Here is a 20,279-nt window from a genome sequence, read left to right on the forward strand (position 1 = left end):
GGGCTTTCCTCCAGAGCTTACATAGTCACTGACCACCTCCACCGACTTCAGAACCTTGTATAAGGGGCCAGGGGACACCTACCAGTGTCCCTGCTACCCCCATTGCTGAGGCCCACAGTCTGCAAGAGGTTAACCTCAGGTTTCTTCCTGGTTGCTTCTGATTCATTTCCCTGCCTCTGTCCGGATAGAGGTTTAGAGGTTTGGCTGGGCCCTTCTGCTCAGAACTCAGCCAGAGTTCCTGACCTTGCCTGTAAAACAGCGATGGCCATAATGAAGGGCATCTTACCATCCAGCATGTACTCGGCCCTCCAGTCCTAAATCGTTAGTTACACAACATGAGACTGCTCATCTCTGCCCGTAGAACCCCAGCTCTGCCACCTAGCTGGGAGAGCAGCCAGGCCCTGATGCCCTAGTACGTGCCCAGTGGGTCACCCTTAAGTCACTGAGGTATCTTAACGATTCTGGCACCTGGGACCTTAGCCTCACCCTGAGATTTTGGTTGTGTTGATATAGGGCAGGGCTTTAGGTATTAGGGTTCTGGAAACAACCCAGACGACTCTGCATTGAGGCCAGGTTGAACACCTCTCATCTGAAGCTTTGTCATCACACTTCCCTCAACAGGAAGGCTCCTGCTGTCTCGGTTTTGCCAAGGGGGTAGGTGTTTGTGCCCACCAGGACCTTCACTTGCTCTGGTCTATCTCAAAATGTCTCCCTACCCCCACCCCGGAAGTCCACTTCTAGCAGGAAGAACAGGTCTAATGTTTTGCACATAGACTCTAGGTTCCCTCCCTGCTATGCCTGTTCTGGTTCCAGCCTACCAGAATCTAAATGCTTCAGCACCTCACTGGACCTGCCAATTCTCTCTCCTGACCAGCGGGGATCAGTGGTCCTAGAGATAGATTTCTCCTTGCAGACCCCTAGGGCCCTTGGAGAGAGCCCAACCAGCCTTTTTCCCAGGCTGGGCTGGGCTGGGCTTGAGGTGGTAGGGTGGTGGTAGCCGCCAGGCCTGAGGTTTGGCTGCTTTCTGTCCTTTTCCTATTAAACAGATATGCAGATGAATACCTTTGGACACCACTAGCACAGAAGGTTTTAGTAACAAGACTGAAACCTGGAGAAAACCTCCATGCACCTTGAAAGAAATCTCAGAGCAAAGGTTCACCCAGTAGTTCTACCTGCCCACACCCCCAAAGCAACTTTTTCCATGACTCACACATGGCAGCTTGTGCACTTCTTTTATTATTAAATATAAAAGCAGCTTCCTATTTTTTAAATAGATATTTAAATGACCTTATATAAAATAATTCACCACTTCCAAGTATAAAAAACGCAGTCTCACAGTTCGTGAGGCAATGTTCCCTTGGGCTTTCTCAGAGGAAAGAAGGGGTTCCTGTGCAGTGGAGGCTCCAAGGGCAAATTTGGGGCTCCTCCTGCTCCGATGTAACTAGGCACCCACAAAGAGCTTCTTGCAATGGGTTGGATTTGCTCTTCTGTCTTTAATGATGCATGTTTAAGGTGGAGGGGTAGGAGAATGCCTTTTTTTTTTTCTTCTGTGTTTTTCCTTCTATTTTAAAATATGTATTTTCTAGCATGGAAATAGTCTGTAAGGAGAAGGCTGAGTAAGCCTCCTGTAAAAGTCTCCAGTGTCCTTCCCCCACTGTCTCAATACAGGGCTGGTAGAGCCTAGAGACCACTATCCCTACTCCCTACCAAGGCCTGAAAGATTATGGACCCAGTAGCCAGGGAGGGCAGGAAAGGGGGACACAGCAGCATAAAGAGACCAAGGGGCAAGTAGGAGCCTTGTCACCCATGCCCAGGTCGCCACAGACAGGGCCTGGCCCAGGAAACAGAGCAGAGTTGCAAGTAGACAACCCATTTCTCTGACCCCTCTCTTAGGCCTGGCTTGCCTGGCTAGAGATGGCAGGGTGGGGTGAGACTGACAGGGTATCACTGCCTACCTGGGTCAGGTCTGGAGAAAAGGCCAGAAGAGGGTGGGGCTGGGGCCAAGTATGTGGGGCTGGAGCATGTATCTCAGACCCCAGAGCTTGTGACAGGATACCCTGCTCAGCTGCAGGCTGCAGGCAACAGGGGAAGGAGGTTAGCTGGGGGTCTGGAGGATAGACATCAACTTCAACCGTAGGGGTACACACACGTTTTCAAGATCCACTTTCATTCATAGCTCTGCCTGTGGCCTTTCTGCCTCTGCCTCCCCTTCCTTTCTCCCCTTCCACTAGTCACTTCCCTCCTGGGAATGTCAAAGTGCAAGATGCAGAAACGTGGGCACGGAACACAGCCTGAAGACCAGCTCTGACTGGCAGCCCAGGAACTTCTCCCACAGCTCCACCCTGGACAATCAGAGGCTGAGGCAGGGGAAGGTCAGGGAAGGTCAGGACTTAGGGAGCTCCCTCAGTCGACATGTGAGGCCAGCTCAGTGCAGGAAGCTGAGGAGAGAGGCTGAGATGGGACAACATTCGGACGGATGGTCGCTCACGGGGATGGATGGGGCAGGCTGTTCAGCAGGCAGGTTCAGTATTCACAGTGCAATGGTTTCCTTCATGAGCGGCTCTGCTGGGCAAAAGAACTCTGGCAGGGGCTGTGGGCAGGAGGGGACGAGCCACAGCTTGGTCCTCCTCTTGGCATCATGAGCCAGGTCAGACAGGTCCTGAGGGTAGGGCTGGTCTCCCTCTTTCCTGGCTATCAGCAGAGGGCACTCAGGCAATTTGAGGCTGTAGACTTTTAAACTGTCAGCACAAGCAGCCAAAGGCCTCCTCTTCCCATCTATTGGGCTGCATGACTTGATGCCTTTACGGGAAATCGGGCGGATACTGTCCCGCCCTTTGAATCTCAGGCTCTTCTCTTGGGAAACAGGTCCTTGCCTGTCTGTGTTGGGATTCCTTGGCACCAGTTGGGTCTTCTGGGCACAGGGTTCTTCTGCTCCTTCTCATTTGCTCATGGGCCACATAGACTGGTGGGTCCCTTGCCAGCTTCTGGCTTTGAGAGGAGGGTACAGCCCTGAGCGAAAGGGTCCTGAGCTGGCAAGCTGGCCTTCCGCCAATGCAAGGAGCCTCCAGGGCCCACAATAAATAGTTGCAGTATGTAGGGGGCATCCTCCAGCCCTCTCTCAGTGAGTTGAGAGTCTGAGGGTTAAGACTGAAAGACCCCCATCAAAGCTGCTCTCGTCCAGTCTTGGTAGGTAGGAGCTCTGGGGGTGGCAGGCCACATTCCCAGGAAGATGGCAGGAGAGCATGCTGGTGGACAGTCCCATAGTGTCTCCTTCCATAAAGAGATAGTCCTGTGTGCCCAGCTGTAGGGAAGAGAAGGGAAGAAGGCTGGTGAGCAAGGGGGAATGTGTGGGGGGGGGGAGGCGGGGGTCGCTGAGGACATGGTTGGGGGAGGTGAGACATTCCTGTGGGCTGTTGGATGGCTTCAGGCAAGACTTCCTTTGGTCCTTTCCCTGGCCCTCCAGGCCACCCCAGACACCACAGAGAAAACTAGGCAGCTTTGTCTGGTAGCAGTCCAAGCCTCTGGCCAGACTGGCCTCACCTCCCACCTCTCCTCCTGGGGAACTAGTAGCCACAAAATGAGGGAATGGGACTGGAGGAGGCCTAGGCCAAGAGGGGCTACTGCTCAAGCAGATGGGAACAGGGGACAAGCTCCTGAATGCCCCTACTAGGTCAAGCAGATGGGAACAGGGGACAAGCTCCTGAATGCCCCTACTAGGTCAAGCAGATGGGAACAGGGGACAAGCTCCTGAATGCCCCTACTAGGTCAAGCAGATGGGAACAGGGGACAAGCTCCTGAGTGCCCCTACTAGGTCAAGCAGATGGGAACAGGGGACAAGCTCCTGAGTGCCCCTACTAGGTCCCTCCTCAGGTAAGTCCATCTCACTAGTCTCAGACTAAGGAACTAAGGTGATTTCTGCCAACTCTAGCAAAGAATTTTTCATGTTCTCCTCCACCCATTCCTCAGAGTGGGGTCTGCACAGAAGCTCTTCGGGCAAAGGCAACTGAATAGAAAGAACTTGAGCTTGAGGGACAGAGGCTAGAGGCAATGCCAGGAAAATGGAGGGCGCAGCCTGTCAACAGGCACGGTCACCCTGAGTAGCCCAGCCTCCTCCCAGATGGGATGAGGGACTTGCCTCTTATCATCCATGGGAGCGAGGGACCTGCCCTCTCCCTACCCCACCCCCATCTTTGTCCCCTTGCCCAGCCTCCTCGGAACTCTTTGTTCCACAGCAGAAATCCCCTGGACTCCATCCAACAGTTTGACTTTGGGCCCTGAGTGGCGCCTCCCCACTAATGTCCACAAGGCCCACTGGTCAAGCCTGTGATGGGTAAGGAAGGAAGATGAGACCTACAGCATCTGGCTCCCAGCCCATTCCCATGCTCTGCAGTGGAAACAAGAAGGACTGTAAATGGGACACGAGCCATGCTGGTCCAGCCAGGCCACAGGCTGGGCTAGGACCTACTGGGTTAGAAGGCCCCAGAGGGCATGCTTTAGCCTGTGACCCAGCTCCCAGCTTCCTGGGGTTGAGGGCCTGAGTTTTCTGCAGTGTAGCGATCCTCCCTTAGTCCCCACTTCTCCTCATCAGAGGACTGGCCAATCTGGCCCGGTTCCCATAGACTCAGTTCCCACTGGCTCCTGGAGCCTGGCATGAGGACCAATTTAGATCTGGACCCACGGAACAAGATCTTGAAATCCTGAGGTGGGAAACTTGAAATCTTGGCTAGGTCTGAGAGTTAGGAGGCAGGGAAAGGACAATTGGGTACAGAGAACTCAGGGCAGATGGCAAGGTCATACAGGTGGCAGGGAGGAGGAGGAAAACTGATGTCCCTTGGTAAGGTGGCACAGCACTGAACCCCGAAGTCCTCAGCAACCTCCACTCTTTGATTCAGTTCTGAGAGGCTCTGGGTCCTTCCTGCAGCCATTCCAATGAGCCAGCTCCCCACCTCCACCCACCCTACTGCCAAGTGGGACCCCGGGATATGGGTTGCCGCTTGCTTTTATCCAAATAAAGTCCCCTGGCTCTGAGCATTTCTGTCTGGAGAAGGGGTCCCAGACACATCACGCTGCACATGGGACAGTTTGTTTACATGTGGCAAGAGGTATAACTGGAACTCTGAAAGGGTCACACAGCCAGTGTGCTATCTAGTCAGTCAGCAAGTCAACTAAGCACTCTGCCAGCTAGTTAGCCAGTCAGATCATCAATCAAGACTAGCCAGTTAAGTAGTTACTAGCTAGTTGGTCGAGTGGTGAGCCAACCAGCTGGCAGGATGATTAGTTAGCTGGTTAGTTGGTCAGCCAGAAGGCCGGTCAGTTAGAGAAATCTGACCAGCATTAGTTGGTTAGCTGATCAGCCAGAAGGCAGTCAGTTAGAGAAATCTGGCCAGCGATAGTTGGTAATTCAGACCTGAAACCAGCCACCAACATTTGCTAAAGTTTTGACAAGGATGGAGGGGCCCTGTCTGTACTAGAACCCAGGATGGAAAACGAAGTGCAGAAAAAAAATAGTTCCTGCTCTCTAGGAGCTTACAATCTTCTTAGCAGTACAAAGTTCACATATACACATAAATTATCATTTAAAATATGCAAAACAACATTCAACTGTGTGTGGATTGATATAACATCAGCCATATACAAAAGGGCAGAAGGGATATAAATTAAAAGAGCAACCAGGGGGACATGGAGAGGGAAGGGAAAGCTTCCCAATAGGCTGGTGTAGGCTAGGCTCAGAGAGGAAGAATACAAGCCACATATCCATCAACATTGTAGGCAAGGACAGCAAAAGACACTCATCAGTGTGCAGGGAAACAACCAGGAGTTATGAAGTGACCGAACTGGGAGTTAAAACACTTTCTGTAGGCTCAGGGCACGGGCAGAAAACAACAAGCAGTTTCTTACAAAGGTGAGCATAAACTACACTTTGGCTTAAAAGGTCCAAGTATGGGATGGCGAAGGTCTGCTGGACAGAGGCTCATGGGAAATGTAACTGGGGTTTTTAATAGACCACAAGCTCAACATGTGAAAATATATGATGCAGCTGTTAGAACTAACGTGATCTTAACGTGCTCGAGTAGAAGAGTCCTGTCCAGATCAAAGAAGGCAACAGTCCCACTGTACTCTGAGCTGGTCAGACAACATCTGGAGCACTGTGTCCAGGGATGGGCGCCACATTTTCAGAGGGACATTGACAAACGAGTGTGTCCAGGATGGTGAGGGGTCTGAAAACCATATCATATAAGGAATGTTTGAGGGGCTTGGCCACACTTAACACAGAGAATTCATAAAGGAGACATGAATAGCTGACTTTAAATATCAGGCCTCATGCCAGCATATGGAAGGAATTTCCCCCAGTGTTGTGTGGAGCTGAACAGACTGGCATGCAGGGAACGTGCCTGGAACTGGAATATGTGGCAGAAAGCTGGCTGACTCCCTCTTGGGGATGCAGAGTAGCCCTTGTAGGTTGGGACACAGACCAAATGACCTCTTGACAGCTTTCCCAAGACTAAATTTCTATGGCACCATGCTTCTAAAACAGGGAGGCAGCAACCGTTGGCTGAGGAGCAGGGACCAAGTGAGGCACAGCCTGGCAAGAAGTGGATGCTCCTCACCAAGCTGGGAATGCTTGTGTTTGAAGAGGCTGGCGGCCACGCAGCAGAGGCTAATGAAAATTCCCCAGGGGGAGTAAAGACCTTGTAAAAGCCTCATTAGAGGAATGTGGTTGCTTTGGGATTGAATGTAGCCAACAGCAACTATAGAAACATAACGCAGAGGTGGCCGTAACTAGTCTCTGCGGGGGAGGGGACGCAGGAGCAAGGGGAGACCTGAGGTCTGGAAGAGAGGGGCCTAGCTAGACCTGATGAAGAGTGAATGGAACCGGGAGTAAGGCAAAAGAGAAGTCAAGTGTGTGGGCCTCTGGGAGTGGGGTGGCTTCTACAACAGGGGAGGGTGGCTGGAGAGAGTTTCTTTTCTTTTGGGGATAGAGAGATATCAAAATCAGAACCTTACCTTAGAATGCTTTCTACACCGGCAGCTCCACTTGTCTGTCCTCATCCTGGTTCAGGGGGCTGCAAGCAGAACACAAGGCTGATATAAGACTTCAGCAGGAGCAAGGGACTGAGGGGACCGCCTAGCTTATCCCTAACCCTGCCCATGGGTTCCATCTCAGATTTAGAAGACCCAGAACCACCTAACTCTAGGTAGGCAGTTCTTTCTTTGTTACCCAGCCTCCTCTGCAGCTCTATTGCCTTAGGGCAAGGGGAAAACAGACACCCCTCTTCCAATCTAGAGGGGAACTGTGTGTCCAGACAAGCAGACATCACCTCCTAGAGCCCCACTCCAACGGCTTACCTGCCCTCTGGTCGCCCCCCAGAAGAATCCAATGCCTGCGGCTCTCGATGGCTCTGGGGAAGAGAAAGCATCGTCTTACTGAGGTGCTCGCATGCCCCAAGCATTCCTGAGAGAGAATTCCTCCCACTGCCACAAAGCATGCACAGCTGAGGAAGATTCCTGGGCTGGGTGCTCCTTCTCCTGTTCCCTCCCATGTAGAACATCACCTACGGGCCCTCAAGCTCCAAGAACAGCATTCCCCCTCTCCCCTTCCTTCACTCTCCACTTGGTTGTTCAAGAATTTTCTTTTCTACACCGTTCTGTTTTCATCCCCTCTCAGTGATCATGAGGCTGGAGACCTCTTGATTGACTGATTGATTGATTTTTGAGACAGGATCTCTCCATGTAGCTCTGGCTGGCCCAGAACTTGCTATGTAGACCAGTAGATGAGGCTAGCCTATACTCACAGAGATGTGCCTGGCTCTGCCCCTGGATTGCTTGGGTTAAATGCACACAACCGCTACCATATCTGGCACCTTCTGATTCTCAAAGCCACACTCCATCTCCATCTTCTACCCTATGGGCTGTCATCCCCACCTTCCAGGAACTGTGGAACCTGTTGTCTTCCAGCCTGTACCCTACCCAGCCTCATAGGATGCCCTCCTCTCCTGGGGTTCTCCTTACCCTCCACTTCCACCTGTAGAACAGGAGGCCCCCGACAGCCAGCAAGACCAGGATGATGCCCGGCACCAGCAGGTGGAAGACAGACTCAGGGATCTGGGGGTCAGAGGGCCCCTCACGCTGCTCCACATGGCCTGTGTCAGTCAAAGGAATGGAGTTAAAACGGGCCACAAGTCTGGCTGCCCCCTCACTTGCTGGTCCTCCTTCCAGCTCTGCGGGGCTCCTTCGATCCCTGGTACTTCTCTTGCCCTCGAGCTCCCCAAGGGGCAACACACTGCCCCAAGAGTGGCTTCTGGGAAGCGGTAACTGAGCAAAGGCGGTGGCTGGGTTGCTGAAGCCTTGGGGACTCAGTGTCGCAATGCGGAGAGAGCCTGGCTCCTGGTGGTCTCCAGGCAGCATAGATGAGCCGTCCGTCTTTGTCTTCTCAGGAGTATGATTCTGTGTCTGGCCTGTGGGTCTCATAGGGTTCACCTCTGGCAATGGGGTGTCTGTAGCATCCGGTGGCTGTTGGTCCTCTGTTGATTTAGGTTGTGGAGAAGATGCTGAGAGGCCCCTGGATCTGCCTGTTTCTGTCTGGATGCTGCCCCCTACCGGCTTGGAGGGGGAAAGCTTTGCTTCCTGTGTCAAAAACCCCTTGCTAGCATCGTCGCCAGAAGCTTCTTCCAGGACCCAGTTAGTGCCCAGTGAAGATTCGAGAATGTCTTCCACACCGGGGATGGGGTCCCCTGCAGAAGGATGAGGCTGTGACTCCTCAGTGAGCCCATCCTCATGTTTTGGGGTCTCTGGTGACTCGAGGCTCTGGCAGGTACTCCTGGGTGGTCGCTGCTTGGCACTGCCTGGGTCCTCTGTGCGAAGGGGCTGCTCACTGGGTAAGAGGGAGTTGCCCTCTGTCCTCTGAGAATCATCCCAAGCCAAGCCAGCCAGAGGGGCCATGGAGGGGGTAGGGGGCTGGTGAGGGGAGGCAGAGGCCGGGTCACTGCTAGGGGTGGCTTTAGGGTACAGGCAGTTGCAATCAGGCTTGGTCACCACATCTGAAAGAACCACAGAGAGGGGGAGAGAGAAATATGGGGAGGAGATAGAGTCACCAGCCTCCAGCACAGCTCCCCCAGAGAGGCTAAGAGGGAGATATGGCCCCGGGGTGTGGGAAGGGGGTCCCTCTTCTCTTAACCCAGCCCTGCGGCTGAGGAGAGGGCAGGGCAGTAATAAGTGCTCATGACACAGAAATCAGGCAAGAGGTACCATGGACTAGGAACCAAAAGCGAGGTACAGACAAACAGAACAGGACTTGGGGGTGAGGAAGACAATAGGACAGTGTATTGGGGTTCTCGCTGGCTGGAGACCAAGCCAGGGGTAAGCAGCTGCCAGGCCAGGGTGCTGAGCAATAAACAGCTCCCAGATTAACACAAGACACTGGTTTCATGCACAGCCAGGAGCCGAGCCACCACAGCCACAGCCACAGACAGGAGAGGGCCGGGGCTGGGAGGCAGCCAAAGTTCGGGACTTCGGGATTGAAGCACTAAGGCTGGACTTGGCTGTTGTCCGGATGCAGGACCTTAGCTCCTGCCTTGGGGACTGAGGCTGAATGTAGGACACACGTGGCACAGGATGCAGAGACGAGAACACGCAGAGCGAGCAGGTAGAGAGAGTTTGAATGATGTTCAGGCTTCAAATTCAGCCTTGTCCCTTGAGGGGACATCCAAGGCATCCGGGGGACTTCTGGAGCCAAGTTATCCTGGAGCTTTGCAGCAGGGCTCCTGGAGCAAGGGCCCTGAGTGCCAGATGGAGCACCTGCTCTTTCCACGGAACCCCCCACTCCTTCCGCCATTTGCAGAGCCGAGTGCCTACATGGCTTTCTGAGAGAGGTCCCCCCTTCCCACTCACTACCATCTCAGCCACCAGCATGGGCCTTCTCGATGCTGCCCCATGAAGTAAGGCAGTGAGCCAGTACATGCAGGCATAAGTCAGAGTACATGCACACACATGTCAGCAAAGACATGTGCACAGGACCCTGAGGTACACGAAGCCACATAAATACACACACAAAAAAACACAGAAACACACTTTGCAGCCAGGCTGCCTCTGGGATCCCCCCTAGCCCCACATCTCACCTTGCACACACCCTCCCTGTAGCTGGCCCCTGCCATGCTTACCTTGGCTGGAGCACTTTGCAAAGCTGTTGCTGCAGTTCTTGCTAAAAACATTCTTGTCCTTTTCAAGGAGATCCAGGGTTTCATTAAAGACATTCTTGATCTTCTCCAGCAACTGGAGAGGGGTCTCATGGAAAGTTCGGACACAGGCCTGGAAGGAGAGTGGGGGCCCTTTGATCAGCACAACACGGGCTTCTCCTCGCTATGACCCTTGTCAAAGTCTCTTAGGCTTTCTCACATAGCTCCCCCCCCACCCCCCTGCTCTGCAGCAGTATCAGTCCTGAGAGACTTAGAGCTAAGTCATTTATCCACAGATCCATCTAATACATATTTAAATGCCAAGCGTATGGTAATCTACCTGGGCATCACGAAACGGCCAAGCTGGGCACTGAGTCAGGCAGACGCTAGCACTAAACATATTGTTACGAGTACATTGGGTCCCAAGAAAGGGTCCCGAACCATACGAAGGGAGGTAAACGAGGACCCAGGGAGAAGATCTCCAAACGAACAGCTGAGAGATGAACAAGAGAAGAGCAGGAGGCGGGGGTGAGGAAGATGAAGGTTGCCAAAAGAGTGAAAGAAGGCTGGAAGGCTGCAGTGCTGCCATCTGGGAGGAACATGGCATAAGAAGCAGCTGAAAGGGCTCTGCCAAGGCCAGGAACTTGTTGACCCTGACAGGAACTTGTAATTTTATCCACAGAGCCAACAGGAAACTGGAAAACTGCCGGGGAGGTGGGACACGGCACAAAACTTGAAGTTTAGAAAGATCATGGTGGTATGGTGTAGAGAGCAGCCCCGGGAAGGCCAGAGGAGATGAGGTCCTCGTCTGGTGCCGGAATTTGAAGGAAGTTCCAAAGATGCCCTGGCCTGCCTGCTGAGTGCTTTCTCTGGTCTGCACTTGGTCCAGGTGCTCACACCCACAGGCACTGCAGCTCTGAGAAGCTGCACCCTCCTGGGTTCTTCCCACCTCACCAGCTGCTCCTTCTACATACTGCAGTGCCTTGGGGTTCTGGGCTGGGCCCACTGCCCCTTTCACAGCGCGCTGTCCTATGTGTGATTATAGTATTGCTTATGGCCTATTTCCAGAATGCTAAGTATTCCCTTTCTGAGCTATTCAGGGAAGAACAATAGGTTTTCCAATGCTAGTGTAAAGGTCGTGATTACATCACTGCGTCCCGTCTCCCCAACCTGCCCATAGCAGGCTTATAATAAACACTTACTAGACAGATAAATGAGCGAAAAGACTTGGGCTTGGCATCACCACTCAGCAGCCAAGTGACAATAAACAAATTAACTGCTTTATGTGAATTCATCTCCTTGTCTGTGACATCAGAACAGCAATATCCCAGCCTCTCCTAAGAGCTGTGAAGCAGGCCAGCAGGCTCTGTCCTGCCTGTGTCTTTAGAAAGCATTTCCCCTCAAATCTGACCTAATATGCTATAAAAGAAACCAGGCATCCTCACCTAGACCCCTGGCAGCCAAGCTTTTTACAACATGAAGGTGCCCATGGGGCAGGAGCTCAGAATCCTTCTCTGAGCAGTGCGGCTGGACTTGGCCCCTTGATCTTTTCCTCTCTGCCTTCCCTCTAAGCTGCCGCTCGGCATGCAGAGAGAATAGTCACCCAGCCTAGGGAGTCCAAGGACCTTCTATCTCAACCATTGGTGGGGCAGCGTCTCGAAATGCAAATTCCCAAGCTCACCCGTGGGCTCAGGAAAACTGAGTCCCCAGTGGTGTGCGCTGGGACTCGGCATTCCCCGTAAGTTCTCCAGGTGATTCGCTGGCACTTTAAATGTTGGGAAAACATAGGTCCCCTGCCTGCCTGGTAAAGAACCATCCTTCCCCCAACCATACAGTCACTGCACATACTCTGGTTTTCTGTGCCCCTGTGGAGTGAAGTTCCTCTGCTGTGCGGTCTCTATTTCCTCTCTTTCTTTTCTCCTTGAACTGCCACTAACAGCATCTGCCACGCTGCCAAATCAAACGGACCAACGGACACTTTCACCCCTTATCTTATTCTATTTCTCAGCCCTGTTTGATAAAAGCTGCTGCCTCTTTCCATCCGGAAACCCTGAGGTGCCGTCCTCTCTCACTTCTCCTACCTCAGGCTACTTTTCCTTCTGGGTCCTGGACCCGTTCATCTCCCAGTGGGCAGGGCTGTACAGTTCTGTGGCGTCTATGTATCCAGCATTCACAATTATGACCCACTCCTGCAGCTGTCTGATGTGCCCCACATGAAACTGAGCTCCTCCCGCAAACCTACTCTGCCTGGGGTCATCCTTTGTTTTGACATCAGTGAGATCTCTGGGGACCTGAGATGAAAGCACCCTGTCTCACCCTTTCCCTTTACTATAGTAGGGAAGCATCAAGCTCTATCTGTCTTGAGGGATCGCGTCCACTCACCTTCATTTTTCCTGCACCACTCTGATTCAAGCGACCACCATCTCTTGGCTGAGTGAGCCTCATGCTGCCCCGCCCCCACTCTCCCGTCCACCGCCAGAGTGGTCTTACATCATCATACATGACATGGTGCCATTCACTCGCTTATGGTGGCTTCTTTCGCCTCTTTGACAGCCTGAATGGTGCGTGCCTCCTGACTTTTCTCTCTCTCCTCCACATCCCATAACTGGGCAGGCTGACCCCCCCCCCTTCCCCGTTTGGGTTCCTGAGTGCGAAGCGTTCTGGCCATCCTGGGGCTTGAGCACAGCAGCCCTCACTCTGGGATTTCTTTTTTCATCCGTGGTTCTGCCTGTTCTTACTCATGCTGGAGCTCCAGTTAAAGTGTTGGTACTTCCGAGCCTGCCGTTGTCTCCCCTCCTCTGCATCCTCACTAAGTTAGCCTTCCCTATTGCACCTTCAGTGTCTCAGGTTCTTGCTCCTCTCACTCATCTCCTCAGTCTGTACCTCCCCAATGCTCTTGCTACCAGCATCCATTCACGTACTTGTTTAACTGTCTCTGCATCCTTTCTCTTTCATGAGTGTGGGTGGAGTGTTTTGGTTTTGGTTTTGGTTTTTGCGCCCCCTCCTTTTTTTTTTTTTGATCGTATCTATCCCCTGATGTCTAGAACGGTACTTGATACACAACGGTTATTCAGTAAGGTTTTGCTAAATGGATGAACAGTCCTTCTGATTATGTTTACAGGTACCATCATTTGACCGCTGCCTACCTCGCTTGACTATAAGCCCTGTGAGGGTGGGGACCGGGGATTTCTTGCTACAAGGATATCATCAGGGTCCAGCGCTGTGCCTTCTAAGGAGTGCTTGGTGAGGGTGGATGGAGTAAAGACATGAGTGTGTGAGTGAGGAAGTGAGTGAGGTTCAGGCAAGGCAAGCCTATGGAGGTGGGGGGACCTCTGCATCCTCCCTCTGCCCTTTCCCTGGTGCTCTAGCCCCAGAACCACCCTACCTTGTTCTGCTTTTCATAGTCCTTGGTGAAGCATCTGGCCAGTCCCATAGAGAGCTCCTGGAGCCTGTCGGTGGCGTTGGCGTTGGGGGTGTTGTCTTTAAAACGCATGGTGTAATCCATTATGTCTTGCACCAGAGGAAATGACATCTTAAGGTAGCAAACGGTGTCATCCTGGAATGCAGGAACCAGGAGCTTAGGACCTGGCCAAGGTGGCCTGGGAACCAAGGCTTTATATGGGATGACCGCACCCTAGGCAGATAGGGGCACCCTGCAGCCTGCCATCTTGTACTCTTGAGAAGAGGACACACAACCCTGGTGATGAGGATAATGGTACCCATGGCTTGTCTTTCATTCTCTTTCTTTAAGTCAACTATAACTGAGAGTTGGGCTAGAGTGAAGGAAAGGTGGGTTCGGATTAGAGAGAGCTTTGGGTTTCAGAAGCGAGGCTTTCAGAACGGAGACACACAGGAAGGGCGGGGTTCACATCTCTGCCCCTTAGCCTTCTCTCTCTTCTTTCCTCTCAGCTTACTTCCACAAAAGCCCTTTGCCACATGGCCCCTTCACATACAGAGATACTGAGGACTACCTCATTGTCAAAAGTGTTGCCTTGGGTTTTATCTCCAAGGATACAGTAGTTGGTTCAAAGATAGCAATTACTTTTATCGCTGTATCTCCAGTGTCTGATCCAGTAAACAGGTGCCAAGGTCTGAGTGAAGGAGCAAGAGAATGAATGGATGAAGCCACGTGGCTGTGGCGGGCCATGGCATTTCCACAGAGGCGCATGCGTCTACCGCATGAGCACTCGGAGAGGGAAGCACTTCTGGGAGGCTTCTTACTCCCAGAGAGGTGTGGCACAGGGGTGGGTGGGGCACAAGGAAAGGTGTGACAGACATCACAAAGAGCTGATCCAGAAGCTGGGAGGCAGAATGAAGCAGAGAAGGGAAAGGAGACTAGAGTGGGGTAGGTACTGAAGCCTCAGAGCTAGACTGCCTGTGCTTTCTCCTGGAGCCATCAGGTGCCTGCCAGGTAAGAAGTAAGTCAAGGCTTTGGGGTTTCAGAGAGCTCCCCCTAGTGGTAAGATGAAGAGCATCTTAGAATCAGGGAAGTCAGTTAGGAAGCCCCTGAAAATTTCCAAGGGACTGGGGAGGATGGAGGGACTGTACCCTAAGGGGCAGGGAGGAAGTACCATCTGCATTAGGTAGCTGGTCAGTTAGGTGTAGGTAGAAAGCCAGGCTCGAGTGTCTTTCTGTCTCTGCCTAGTGGAAGGAGGCAATGTGATCTTCTAAAACAAAACCAACCAACCAACCAAATGCCCATGGTATAACATCTCTGGGTTCAAATTCAGCACCTATCACTTGACTAGCTATGCTCCTTAATCTCTGTGTGGGTGAGAAGCAATAATTGTGGGCCCCAGAGTAGCACTGTTAGGATTAACTGGGGAACGTGCCTAGCATTTGGCAAGTGCCTGATTTATGCCAGGTCAAAGGAAGGAAAGAGCAAAGAACTTAAGCTCTGGACCCTGTCCAGCCCTGCAAGCTGGTACTTGACACTCAGAGCACCTGGGGACCCTCACATTCATTTTCTTGCTGTCCGGCCGTCCCATGCCACCACCCTGGGGTTTGACTGTGGGCTGTGACTATCACTCAGGCACCTGGGGCCTTGCAACCACTTGCTACTTACCAGCTGCTCCGGGTCTACAAAATCAAACTCAATTTGGCATGAGGTCTCCATTTGACTGTCAATCTATGAGACAGAACAGACCAATGGTTACATGGCATCTACAGGTCAACTCAGCTTCAGGATGGGGACACTGGTTTTGGAGCGAACGATGCCTTAACTTATTTACTTCCATAAAACAAAGCCAGAATGACAGAGCCACAGCGAGAGGAAGAGCTGTACCTTCCCAGAGGACTTTAAAAAACAACGAATGACTGAACAAAAGCCTTCTACTTTGGCCTATGGACTCTCACATCCAGTGTGTATAAGGAAGAATTATCTTTAGGAAAATATAGGATGTGATCTTTTCTGGGAGTTGGTAAACACCCTCCATGACAAGAATTCAAGGAGAAGCTGGCCAAGCTCTGGGGAGTCTGGGTCTTTTGCCCTGCCTCTCCCTGGAGCAAGGTTCTAAACATCAGAGAATGCTGTGGCATTCATGTACCTTGGCCTGCCATGGAAACTGAATATAAAAAGAGTGATGTTGAGAAGGGAGATCGGGAAGTTCAGCTCCAGGGCCCAAGTTCAGGTTGCCGGAACTGGCCTTACTCTGTTGAGCTTGTCAAAAGATGATAAATTCTTTAGCGAGAGGGGCAGAAGCCATGACAACTGGATCCTGCCTGGCTACATGGCATTTAGGATTGTCGATGATTCTGTTGACCCTATTAGAATGGGATCTGGGCTCCTTCCTGTCCCAGATGAGCAGGATACCCTAACCTCAGAGGTAAGGATCAGGGAAGTGAAGGCAGAAGGCTGGGAGTTAGGCTGGAGCCTCCCATCTAAGTTTGGGTGGGGCCCTGGTGCCAGGCTGTCAGGGGATCTGCCTATCCAAGGAGCTGGATGAACCATCTGGACCCAGCAGGCAAACTGGGCTGACTTCCCAAAGGAGGGATTCTCTGAGTCAGAGCATGGTCAAGGAGCCTTTCAGAACCCATAGTGGACGTTTCACAGATGCCATTAACTCAGTCAGACAGTTAGAAGCCCACCGTCCTCACTGCCTACAGGGGACCAAGGCAAGGCTTCAGGGTTGGGATGACCTAAGGTCCCCACCTTGAGAAGATGACTGAGAGACGTATCAGGATAGCTGTTATCCAGATAGCTCTATTTCCTGCCTGCTCTTTGCCTTTGCCTTCTGGCTGCTGCCTCAGTTTCCTCAGAGAGGAGAAGGCATGGTCTTATACTCACCAGCTGCTGCAGGATCTGTAGGTGTCCATTTGTAATAATCTGGTCACAGTGTTCTGACTTGTTGGCAATACTCCTGCTCACCAGGAGACAAACCAGCAGCAGCCGGGGGCCCAGCCATGTCTGTGACAGAAGGGAGTCGTGTCTCTCCAGAGCTTCCTCTTCCCAGCTACCCCCATGTCCCACTAAGGACAAAAACACAAAGCCCCTTTCCCATTATGCAGCACCCCCCAAATTAATTCTCATCAGCCAGGGTTGCCACCGTACTCTTCCCTTGATAACAACCCAAATGTCGTCACCTCCAAGAAGTCCTCCCAGGTTAACCCAGGCCAGCCTAGCAACAGAGAGAAATTTTCTTAAAGAGCCATTTTAAAAGGCTTACTTATTTTTGTTTTGTGTTTATGAAAGTTTTGCCTGCACGCCATGTGCATGCCTCTTGGAATCCCCTGAAACTGGAGGTATGGATGGCTGTCAGCTACCAAGTGGGTGCTGGGATTTGAACCTGGGTCCACTGCACGAGCAACAAGTATTCTTAAATGCTAAGGCATCTCTCCAGCTTACAGAGAATCTCTAATGACAATGCTAATTGTGTGCCAACCAGTGTACATATTAGTGACTGAGAAATTCAAGGGCAGGATTGTCTGTCCTTTCAACTTTAACACTGAGACCTTGTAAACTGGCTTTAAGTTTGTGATCAGACACTAGCTTTCAGACTGCACACAAGAAACACTCTTTGCCCCTGGTGCCTACCTCCCCCCTGATTCCACAGGTCTGGCTCTATAGGGGGAAACACCAGGAGGGAGCACTGGGAACTCAACCCAAGTTGGAGACCTCCTGGAACCTTGAACTTGCACTTCGAGAAGAGTCCAACTGACTAATCAAAGACAATGGTGTGTTCCAACTGCTGGCACCTGCCTGTCTTTCATCTAGTCAGGCTTTCATCTAGTCAGTAAACTTGCTACAGCAAGGAAGTTGTCTCCCTTTCATCAAACACCCACCCGGTCCAGTGGCTGCCCATCTCTAGAGTAACAGATCTGGCTCCCGACACCTGACTTGGTCTTCCTTTCTCCTTTTTTCCTTTCTCCTTTTTTCCTTTTCCTTTCTCCTCCTCCCCAAGATCCTTTCAGCCCTGCAGGTTCTAATAAGGCATCCAGGGAGATGCCAGCCCTGGGCAGAGGGACTCTTGAGCTTCCTCTCCCTGGCCTGAGGCTGCCATCCCTGAGCATCCTGGCAGCTGATGCCCCCCAATTCAGGGAAATGCTGGCAGGGTGGAGTGATGGCTGGCACCCTCCTTGATCTGGGCTCTGCCCCAATAGTCCAGATGATGAGACAAATGCTGCAAACAGGAGCACATTGGAAAAACACGGGGAGGCTATGAAACAGTCCATAACAACGCTGGTTTACATCTAAACGCCCAAAGCCTTGCTAGTGCGTACCAGGGAGGAAAGGCAGCATTGGCTGGGCATCCAGGAGGGAAGAGAGACTGCAGCGAGGCCTTAGAGAGTGACAGCTGGTGATGGGGGTTAAGAGAAGAGGCAGCCGGTTGCCCATGCCATTAAGCACAGGGCTGTTAAGTTCTGGCCTGACCTCAGAGGCAAAGTGTGGAAGAAGACACAGACTGCCATAGGATGATACTGCACTATCGGGCAAGTGGAAAGTTAGCTCTGGGTGGGAACGGCAGCCCAGATCTCCAGAACCCCAGGCTCAGGACCTGTTAAAGGAAATGACTGTGCAGAAGATAACTCTGGCCCAGGCTGTCTGGCTGTCCGGGCTGTCTGCCCATGGTGTGTGGAGGAAAGGACCTGGAGATGTTCAGGAAGAGCTCACTTCTAGAACTTTAGGGCATGGATGTTTGAAGATAGTAAGGTGAAGACAACACTTTGGGGCTCCCTGGGCTTGCGTGGCATCTCAATCACGCAGGGGAATAACGCACTAGATGAGAGACCGGTTTGAAAGATGACCACTCCTGAATCGGTAACCCCAGTGCTGCCGTAGACACGGATACAGATGGAAGCCCAAGGGTTAACCCTCTAGCTTGCATCTGGCTGGACAGGCTCTTCCTGGCTTGCTTCTTCCTCCCACCCACACGGCTTCAGCCTCCGACTATGGGAGCAGCCCTGGAAGGAAACTGCTTGAGTCTCAGAGCCCTTCAAGACACCACCACCACATTCCATTCCCCAGTCAGGTCTCTGCAGCCACACGGCCTGACCGGACCCTCCAACTGATCTTGCCGAATTCTGGCCCCCTTTTCTTTCCTCTGGTTTTCCCTTCTTTTTGCTTGTTGTCCCCATCCGTGCCCACCCCCCCCACCCCCCCCATCTCCCGCCGCTCAGCTGGGCCCTCCTTCCCTGTGGACTTCACTCTCCGCCCAAACACCTGCAGCCCTCACCTCTGCCCATCGCAGGTTCTTCAGTTCCTGCCCTCTGGGTTTTTGCTTCTCACTCTCCTCAGAAGCAACCCCCACTTGCTGTTCGTTGAAAGTGCCACCCTGCACCCTGCACCCTGCACTCTGTACGAGCTTCACCCGCTGCCACTATCGGAGACACTTCCGAGCAAGCTCTCGGCCGCTCTGCAGCTACCAACTCTCCTTCCACGTTCTCCAGCCAGCGCCAGAGCCCAGAACAGCCCCATCTCATTGAACCAAATTCTTCGAGAAAAGAAGATTCAGGCTGTGTTCCCTTGAACGGCCACCCCAGATCCTAACAGCTCCTGTACTGCACATCCGTTGGCTGGAGCAAGTAGCCGCATGCCCAACAGGTTGCTCAGCACGGGTCCTGGCATAAAGCTGAGTGACCCCAACCTATAAAGCCCACTCCCAATTGGGGCCTAGAAACATGTGCAACAGCCGAAAAGATGCCTCCTGGAGGTGATGCTAACAACTCGGGTCTCTTGTCATTCGGAACCTGGAGACCGGTTGATAATACTGGCAGACACTACGCCAAATGCTGAGAACCCTTCTCTCTCTTTCTCCTGCCTGTGGGTGGCTCAGTGTTCTCCTCTGTGCAATGGGGTGAGCAGCCTTCCATTTACCACGCAAAGCGCTGTAGTCCCAGGAGCAGCAGTTAAACGGCAGCGGGCCTCAGCCCTAGCGTAGAAGCAGTTAGGAAGACAGAGCCCAGGGCCGAGCCTCCTGGGCTGCCGGCGTGAAACGGCTGTCTTCTCCGAAGGGCCGCGCCAAGCCGCCTGCTGCTTGCTGCAGAGCTCCCGCCCCAGCCCGGCCCGGGCCCTGCACCGCGGTCGCAGCTTACCGATGAAGGGCAGCGCCCCGCGGCGCCCCGCGCGGTCATACGGGCAGCTGAGTCCCGGCCCGGCGTGTTGGCCGCCCTGGTTCGCTCGCTCCCTCGCTCCTTGGTGGCTGGAGAGGCTGCGCCCCGGCCGAGGGCCACGCCGCTGTCCCGGGATGCAGAGAGCGGCAGCGACACCGAGAGCACAGAGGCAAACTTTCACTTTCCCCTGGCCGAGCTTCGCTGGCCAGCCCTCGGCACAGCCTTTTAAGCGGGCGGGCTGGCGGGGCATGTGGTTTATGGGAAATCACCCTGGCCCTCCGCCAGACACACACACACACACACACACACACACACACACACACACACACACGAACACACAAACACACGCACACACTCACAGCCACTGACACATACTACACCCCAGAGGCCCACCGAGCCGCCGCCTCCCTTCCCCCAAGCGGGCCGCTTGTTCGTCCCCGCTAAGCTAGCTCTCTTCCCAGTCGCGCCGTGGCTGTGCTAGCTCCGCAGGATTCAGCAAAGTAACCAGGGCTCCACTGCCCTCCCCCTCCCTTCTTGAGCTCTAGACAAGCACAGCCT

At 52.9% G+C, this 20,279-nt stretch overlaps 1 protein-coding gene across 2 annotated transcripts; it reads right to left on the minus strand.

Annotated features, from left to right (window-relative positions):
* Positions 1-1,213: 1,213 nt before the first annotated feature.
* Positions 1,214-20,257, minus strand: CSF1 (colony stimulating factor 1). Of its 2 annotated transcripts, none has more exons than XM_084756206.1 (9): positions 19,704-20,257; positions 16,459-16,578; positions 15,238-15,300; positions 13,558-13,728; positions 10,158-10,305; positions 8,011-9,038; positions 7,348-7,400; positions 7,006-7,064; positions 1,214-3,301 (listed from the first exon to the last, which is right to left on the minus strand). In XM_084756206.1, exons 1-8 carry the CDS (start codon positions 19,740-19,742, stop codon positions 7,019-7,021), a joined length of 1,668 nt encoding a protein of 555 aa, XP_084612332.1. In that variant the 5' UTR covers positions 19,743-20,257; the 3' UTR covers positions 1,214-3,301; positions 7,006-7,018. The 2 variants fall into 2 exon arrangements, with proteins under 2 accessions (XP_084612332.1, XP_084612331.1); XM_084756205.1 differs by lacking the exon at positions 1,214-3,301 and adding an exon at positions 5,592-6,218 and having other exon boundaries at positions 19,704-19,817.
* Positions 20,258-20,279: the final 22 nt, after the last annotated feature.

Source organism: Acomys minous (genome assembly GCF_964271855.1).
Source record: "Acomys minous genome assembly, chromosome: 14".
In the NCBI taxonomy this organism is placed as follows: domain Eukaryota; kingdom Metazoa; phylum Chordata; class Mammalia; order Rodentia; family Muridae; genus Acomys; species Acomys minous.

Bases quoted from the DNA above. Each gene is read 5' to 3' on its own strand.
- CSF1 (XM_084756206.1), bottom strand. From the start codon at position 19,742: ATGACCGCGCGGGGCGCCGCGGGGCGCTGCCCTTCATCG. The intron at 15,301-16,458 runs GTGAGTATAAGA...TCTGTCTCATAG, and splicing joins TACAGATCCTGCAGCAGCTG to ATTGACAGTCAAATGGAGAC. The intron at 13,729-15,237 runs GTAAGTAGCAAG...CCTGCATTCCAG, and splicing joins TTGTAGACCCGGAGCAGCTG to GATGACACCGTTTGCTACCT.